Genomic DNA, 8385 nt, shown 5'->3' with positions numbered 1-8385 from the left:
ATGAACAGAACCTTTATAACTATATCAAAATATGTTTTTACATATTTTTGATGTACTGTACTTTAAGAGTGTAACAATCAAATTAACATCATGAAACATAGAAAAAAAGATGCCCACCCTATTATATACATGTGCTATATAAAAAGGAAATTAAGCTTAAAGGGTGGACATTGCTGAGCCTTAGCTCTATGGGTAAGCTAGCTAACCCTCTGCACGTAAACATAACTTTTATAACTATATCAAATATGTGTTTTAAATATTTTTGATTGGACCAACTTTAAGAGAGTGACAAAATGATTGAAAACATGAAAAAATACATGAGTGAAAGTTTATGCTCACCCAACTTTACTCCTTTGAATCCTTTCAATGGAATTGTAGTCTTGTTCTTGGATGGTGTGAAACTGTTGAGCTAAGTTAGCCTTAGCTCGGAGAGTGATCCAGATTTAGTAACCTTCTACACATAAACATTTTCATTTGTACGGTGTAACTGTAAGCTATGACATTTATAGAGTTGTTGCGGAATGTTCGCTCTAAGCGGCAGTTGGTAATTCCAATTTGAAACCGATTTTCTAACTTGCGATGTGAAAACAGTTTTTAAGGTACACAGATATAGCTGGGCATGCTTCTCTCAAGCCAGTATTGCCTTACCAGTCATGTGATGCATAGGCAAGTCCTGATTGATTTAAATCTCATGCTACGAACAGACGGACGGACGGACGGACACACACGTGTTACTTATAGAAGCAGCTTCACCGCTTAAAAATGAAAACATTTTTATAAATAGAATAAATAACTCTAGTTTTACTGTTTATAACTCAACTCAGCATGAGCATAGCTTTCATTAGAGCCCAATATGAAGGCTCTACGACAATGTTGGAAAATTGACTTTTGGGGGAAAATCGGTGGCCATCTTGGATTTGAAGGTCAAAAATAGGTCAAATCATCAAAACAACATCAAATATGAATTCCTCGACCCACGAAGTACCACAAACCATGTATTTAACAACATTGTTGGCTCTAAAAAAAAAATCTAAAAAAGTCCATGTAAACATTTATAAAAAAAACTCATACTTTAAAAAGGCTTAAAATTGTCAAAGCTCAAGAAATTGTGTTTCTCAAGGATGGTACAGTGGTGGTATGAATATGGCTTTCTGTCAAACACCTTGATAGCTCTCTTGTACAGCTGTTCTATGGGTTTCAGGTTTGTGGCACAAGTATAAACAGTATTCAATGTGGGATAGAATCATACAGTGGAGGTATGACTTTGCAGCATTGACAGTTAAGAAGGGTCTAATTTGTTTAACATTTTGCAAGTTGAATTTAATGGTATTGGATACTTTCTTAATATGTTTCTTAAAAGTCAAGTTTGAGTCCAGTATGACTCCAAGATACTTGAAGTGGGAGACTAGTTCTATTTCTGCTCCGTTTAAAAACTAATGTATATAGTTGTACTGCTGTTATATATTTATCCATTTTAGTAAAATTATAACCTTGACATGTCAAATATGTGTGAAGTCTGCTATTGTTATATAATGTATTATTTCCATTTTTTATTTTATTTTACGTTTATGTTTATGCATTTTGGTCTCCCTTTTTCCATCACAGATGTTCATTTAACGCTCATGATGGACAGGTAGTCTTTGCTACCCTGTGAATGTGAGAATGTTGGTTTTAAAAAAAAAGATCTTTAAGTTTAAGGTTGCTTAGACAAGAAAACCTCCTTCCTTAAAGCAGGAGAGGGTGATCTCACAATAAAAAGGGTGGGATGTTTTTATTTGAAAGAAATAGCTCAGGGTTTAATGCATCTCTTCACAATGTGAAAATGATATATTTTCTTCTGAAGTCAATTTCCAGAGGGCATCGCTGTTACAATCTTTTCTTTTGGTATCACCCTTCAGAGGTCTTTCCTAGGTATGTCAAAATGTATATTTTTTAACTGTGGGGAAACTTCATTTGGTCAGGGACTTTCAATATAGTCATGTTTCTGCTGAAACAACGTTTAAATCCTTCAGTTATGGTAATGCTACATTTCTTGAGCTCGACAAGACAATTGATAGTAAGAAAAACTAAACACTATTTTCGTTTATTTTTCAGCGTGCTTAACAGTGTAATTAATAATGCAAACCATAAATCAATGCGAATATAAAGTATTTTTTATCTTTGATTAATCTCAACAGAATGTATACAAGTAGACATTCATTACCATAATCAACTGGCTGTAAACGCCTTTACGATCTTTATGAGAGTAAATTCTGTGTCATCTTTGTAATACTCAAATAAGTCAAACAGACACAAGACACAATTATAATAATCTTTTTAATTAACAGTCTTTATGACATTTTGAAGAATCATCGCTATCAGAAGTAAAGCTATTTCAGTCAGTCGGTCAATGACCTTTCAGGGCCTGGGTGGGGTTCTTTGAGAATAGGTGACGGGACAGTTGGTTTTGTTAGACGCAGACACAAGGTGGAATGATGTCTTAAGGAATGGAAGATGCTGCAATTTGAGGACGCTGGATTGTTTATTCAACTCCTTTCATGAACTCAAGGAACTCTGTCAAAGAGAATGCACAAAGTTAAAATAGATTGATATATCATTTTTATAAAAACAAAATGGTGTGTACTGATCACATTAAATGTATTTTACAGATGATTTAACTCAAAAGAAAACAGTTTGTAGCTTTGTTCAATTTAAGTCTTTTTTGTTGTTGATATAATCATAATGCACTTTATGACTGTAAAGCATAATACAGTCTGTGAGTGATCTATATATCTCCACAATGAAATGAAAGGATTTAGTGATATACAGGACTAGGACTCACAGGTTTATCTTTTTTTTTTTTAAGTAAAAGGTGTATTTAATCCCAGTGGCAAACCTGAAGAGGACTTACATTTCCTGCAAACCTGAATTGCAAATCCAAAATATTTGCATCCACATGCAGTGACCAAGAATTTCCCCTCTCTAGTATGGAGATAATATCCTGCCATTACTCCACAAACAAAATAAACGTGTTTTACAAATGCCTTATGATTCACTAACAAACACAGTGTAGTTTGCAAACATCAAATCACCATCTTCAAACTAATGCATTAAGTTTTGCAAATAAAGCGTATCTATCAAACAAACACATTACATTATTCTAATAAATCATGTTTCAGTCACAAATACAGCACAGGTTTTACCAGTACACACACATATTTTCTATGAATACAAATGCAAACAAATATAGCATAGGTTTTACAAATACAAAACCTTTTTTTCTACGAGTACAACAAATCAATCCTACAGAGAAAAAGAATATCACGTGACTTTTGGCAGGAAAATTCCGTTTTTTGCTGAGTATTTTCTCACAAATGTCCTGAGTTATTCTCCACAGAAGCAGGGGACACTACTGAGTCTATTTAAACGGAGGGGGGGTGAGCAGAGCAAGTAACAGCCCCTGCCAGTCTGATGACAGCGTGTTTCTAGCGATCCGATCACAAATACTGAGTGTGACTGGCACTTTCTGGGGATTTTAGTTTAAAACCAAAGCTCATCCTAAGCTTTCTGCAAAGCTGCATTCGTATGAAACGTGATTTGCTCTTTGCTCAGCACGAGGTTGGGTGCGATTCTTGCAGTAAAAAACAGCTAATTACTTTTCACTTCTGTGGTTTTGTTTCTTCGAGCTGCTTCATACAGCTGTCATCTGATCTGACTGCCCTCGGGGGGAGCAAGAATAGTCAGTCAGTTTGAAATAATAGAGGCAATGCGGGAAGGCTGCATACTTTTGCTAATATGAGCCGCAATACAGTCTAATCTGAACAAGTGTACAGACGGTTATTAGAGTGCACTAACAATCAGATACGCAATGTTTTTCCAATTTTTTTTTATTAGCGCCTGGAATGTATTGGTTGTTCAGGAGTATTCCTAAACTTCGCTATGACCAGCTTTGTCTACCATAGCTAGTGTGTGTGTGTGTGTGTGTGTGTGTGTGTGTGTGTGTGTGTGTGTGTGTGTGTGTGTGTGTGTGTGTGTGTGTGTGTGTGTGTGTGTGTGTGTGTGCGCGTGCGTGCGTGCGTGTGTTTGGTTGTTTATGTGTTTGTGAGACGGATATAGGAAAGTTAGAAGTTACTACGTACTGTATACTAGATTAATACAATATAATGTCATTGACAGTTAACATTTCTGATCAAATAAGTGCTGCGTATCATTCAATGTAAATACATACTGTTTACATTTGAATCTCGTTGAATAATGCATTTGCAAAGCTTTCTTATAAAGAACATAACCAAAAATCAGTAACTAGAGACATGTCTCACTACTTACACTGCATTTAAAACGCAACACACAATTTTACAAAATTATTTTGCATGATATTGTGCTAACCTGATCATCTAGATATGATCATGCCAGGCTATGATAAACAGTAAATGTTGCCGGACCAGACTCCCTCACATCAAGTATGATGACAATTCAGGATTCGGCTTTCCATATTTTTAGTTCTGCGTTAAAAGAACTTTCTATTGTCTATCCCTCTTTGAATTATTCTCCAAATGAGTATCCAGGTTATGAACAAATAAATAAATGAATAATTGTTTCGATGAGTAAGGGAATATATGGTTATTAGGCTCATCCTAGTTTTCTAAATTTGAGATATAGTGTTAAATATGAAAGATTATTTATATCCCATATACATGATTAATAGTAGAATCCTGGTTACTGAATATTACTGTATGCTATTTGCACAGATGCTGCGATGTTTACAAAAAGGAACCAGCATTAGGAGTTGAGGGGGACAAGAGCAGAGACCGACAAACTGAAACCTACACTATGCATTTAATAGCACGTCTCATTGTTAATGCTGATTTCCTCTCCGGTCTGAATTACAGCTGTCCGCTCGCATTGTCTCTCTTCTTATTGTTGAACTGGCTACTTGCGTCGCCACGTTTTTAAGGGTTTACTATGCTAGCCAAAAATGTTTTTAATTGTTGTTAGAGCTTTCATAGACTAAATAATGGTTCTGAGGACTCACTACAGGCGTGTCGTCTGGCTATTACATTCATAAACAAGCTTCAGCGCAATGTTGTCTTGACCTGGTCATTCATGATGAAGCACATTTCCTCACATTACATCTCCCTTAGCTTCCATCTGTCCTCCATCTGGTGGATAGATGAATCATTGTAACTGATATCTGCATAATGCACCAAAGCCAAGTCACAAGTGAGCCACGCGTTCACTATGTCACCTGGGGGGGGATTTATTTTTACCAAGGACCCGGCAATGACCCTGAAAGGACCCCTTACGGCCAGCCGAGGTACAACTGAGGAGGGTGGGGAAATTCTAAGTGGCTGTATATCTATGAACATTGTTATAACATGTTATAGATGTCTGTACCGTCATAATCAATTCTTCCATCGTTGTTTTTGTCTCCATCCTTCATCAGTTCTTCAATGTCGTCTTCTGTGATGGCCTCTCCAGTGGACTCAAGCATGGCCTTCAGCTCTTCTAGATCTATGTAGCCATCTCCGTTCCTCAACACAAGATAAACAAATCAGTCTTATTCTCATCTGTAATGAACCACGTCATTTCTTTCCACAATGTTGACACATTATTCAACGTTTTTTTGAGAAATATTTTAAGTATCACTCGTCAACTCATTTTTCTCTCATCAACTTGCAGATTTTTCGAAATACAGCAGCTCTGTGCAGAACCTACTTGTCAAACATGCGGAACAGTTCAGCCAATTCCTCCTCTGATTTTCCTTTGCTCTCCTCCTTCATACAGCGGACCATCATGACCAAGAACTCATCAAAATCCACAGTGCCACTGCCTGTCAACATACACTAGTTATATTGCAGTTGTTATGCAGTTATTTAATCTCTTAAGATCCAGTTTTTCTTCCATTACATTTGGAGTAAAGTTTCTCTAATGTTCAATGAAAAAATAATTTTCTTCCACTCAATAAAACTCCCATGCCCCTAATGCCTACAGTGGGGTTACTGCTGACATACCATCCTCATCCACCTCATCGATCATCTCCTGTAACTCTTCTGGGGTGGGATTCTGTCCCAGCATCCTCATCACCTTCCCCAACTCTTTGGTGCTGATGCAGCCATCCTCTGCATCTTGGATGAAGATGTCAAACGCAGCCTTAAACTCTGGAAGGGGACACAGCAACCATTACTGATACGCAGACAGGGCTGATAACTAATGGAGAGAATCCATGAGCACAATATAACACCAAGATGGCTGTCATGAAAACCATGTAGCAGCAAGGCTGGAGCTGAAGGAGTTAGCAACAGGACTTTTCTGATTTCTATGGAATCAGACCTATTGTCTCTGGTGGCAACCATTAAGACACATCTATAGAAGTAGCAAATCTTCTCACTTATAGGTTATAGGTCATGTAAAGGCATCAGTATTATATAGACTTTTTTCCTAACCAGTTAGAAGTTCTCTCATTGACTTTAATGAAGTCTATACTATAAAATAGTCTTGTTAATAGTAGATGTATTCATATTTGAAGAAAACTATTAAGTATATTAGCTTAGGAGTATAATGGTTATTATGGATAAAATGAAAGTAATGGGTCAAAGTATTAACAGTTAAAGTTTCCTCACCATTTTTCTGCTCCTCTGTCAAGTTCTCAACCTTTAAGGAAAGCAAATAATACTGATTATTGTCAATAAATCACTGCCAGAACGATGGCTGCTCTCAGTGCAGACGGACTGCAATGTCACTCTGCTTTCCTCACCTACTATTCTTGTTGTAGTACAAAGGGGGGGGTTTTGACACATGCTGCTGTCTGGCTGGGTCATTTGTTTTAATAGCAATCAGCTGTCCCTTCTCTTCTCTCCCTGAGCTGTCTTTGTGTCGGCCACAGACTGAGCACAGCAGCCTCCCTCTGTCTGAGCTCATCACACATACTGTTTGAATGTTATACAAGTTGAATCAACACACTTTAACAAGACTTTAAAACAAATTGAAAATACGCATGCAGTCAGGATACCATTTCATTTACTCCAATTTCTTTTTTTTCTTGTTTTATTAGTTAGGTTTCATTATATTTTCTGCTGAAGGTCAAAGTCTTAAAATGTTAAAAACTATTCTGTAATCTACATTCCTGTTCCTTTTTCTCTGATGTATAGTTGCACACATTCTGACAATATAATCGAAACCATTAATAGAGCTGCACAAATGTAAAGAGCATACAGTTGAAACAGTCTCAACATTGGTTTGATGTATCTTTTCAAAGAAAACATGTACTGCATTGGATTTTACGTTGTGTGTTAAACATATATTTTGAATTCATACGATATTTTGAATCTTTACGAATCTCACAAAAAGAGAGGATCAGAATGTTCAAAATGTTCTGATTATTAAATGTTTAAAAGTTAACATCTCCAATGGAATTATCGTAACTAAAAGAACTCACCGCTGCTTTATATACATCATCCATGACTGCTGATCCTTCCCTGCCTTTCACCTACCACTGCACTCAGAGACAGCAAAAACACTGAGAGCAATAACTGCCTCAGTCTTTATTGTTGGAGGAGGGTGGCACTCAAAATTCTCCAAGGATGATGGAGGGAGGAGTGACTAGAGAGAGATCTATAAATAGGAAACAACAGAAGCCAACCAACAATAATTGTAATGAAACTCCACCTGTCATTTTGACACGTATTCTTTGAATTCACCTTTAGGTATAAAACACTGTGTAAATATTGAAGTATTTAGATGATTGGTGAAATGACTGATCTGTTGTACTGCACTGCTGATTATGCTTGAACAGAACTAGTTTGTATGACTTGTTGTTCAAACACGTGGGAATCAAAAGTATTTCTACTTATTCCTGCCAACTGTCAAGAGAGGGGTGAAACGCAGTATTGTTACACCCTGGAGAAAATGTTGCCCATGTTTGATCACATAAAGAGTTACAGATATTATTGTGTATGTAAGTGAAAAATACTATAGAGAAAAAAATTCAAACCCTGGCTCCTTTCTCACCTCGGCTTTATTTAAAGCCACAGCTAACCTTAGATATAGCTAGATTAAACTACTCTCTCCTGTTAGTATAACAATTAAAAGTGACCTCTTAATAACTGAGGCTGTTATAATAATGAGGCAAAATAATACTGTATGACAAATCCTTGTTTTGATTAAATACTCTTCTGACATAAACCAAATATAAACCCCTATACATTTGTTTTGAAAGGTTACCTACGATTTTCAGAGCATGAATGTTGCAGCAAACCTGAGCAGAAAATAAAGTCACTCTCCATGTGTGTGTTGTAATCCGACCTTTACTGCGCTTTGTTAACGTGGCCAGGCTGCATGTGGTTGTGAGTGGCTAGCTAACAGTAGTTTCTCTGCACTCGTACGACAGTTAATGCTTATCTAATGCCC

The 8385-nt window shown here is 36.7% G+C and overlaps 1 protein-coding gene across 1 annotated transcript; it reads right to left on the bottom strand.

The window, feature by feature from the left end:
• Positions 1-2297: 2297 nt before the first annotated feature.
• Positions 2298-7524, bottom strand: tnnc1b (troponin C type 1b (slow)). Its single transcript, XM_034087853.2, has 6 exons — positions 7415-7524; positions 6600-6630; positions 5991-6137; positions 5695-5809; positions 5374-5510; positions 2298-2553 (listed from the first exon to the last, which is right to left on the bottom strand). The coding sequence occupies exons 1-6, from the start codon at positions 7436-7438 to the stop codon at positions 2522-2524; spliced, it is 486 nt and encodes a 161-aa protein (XP_033943744.1). The 5' UTR covers positions 7439-7524; the 3' UTR covers positions 2298-2521.
• Positions 7525-8385: the final 861 nt, after the last annotated feature.

This window comes from Pseudochaenichthys georgianus, chromosome 7, assembly GCF_902827115.2.
Source record: "Pseudochaenichthys georgianus chromosome 7, fPseGeo1.2, whole genome shotgun sequence".
Classification (NCBI taxonomy): domain Eukaryota; kingdom Metazoa; phylum Chordata; class Actinopteri; order Perciformes; family Channichthyidae; genus Pseudochaenichthys; species Pseudochaenichthys georgianus.
Note: the sequence above shows the minus strand (reverse complement) of the source record. Positions and strands in the feature narration are given on the sequence as shown.

Bases quoted from the DNA above. Each gene is read 5' to 3' on its own strand.
- tnnc1b (XM_034087853.2), bottom strand. From the start codon at position 7,438: ATGGATGATGTATATAAAGCAGCG. The intron at 5,810-5,990 runs GTATGTCAGCAG...GTATGTTGACAG, and splicing joins CGATGAGGTGGATGAGGATG to GCAGTGGCACTGTGGATTTT. The intron at 5,511-5,694 runs GTAGGTTCTGCA...TCTTGTGTTGAG, and splicing joins CTGTTCCGCATGTTTGACAA to GAACGGAGATGGCTACATAG.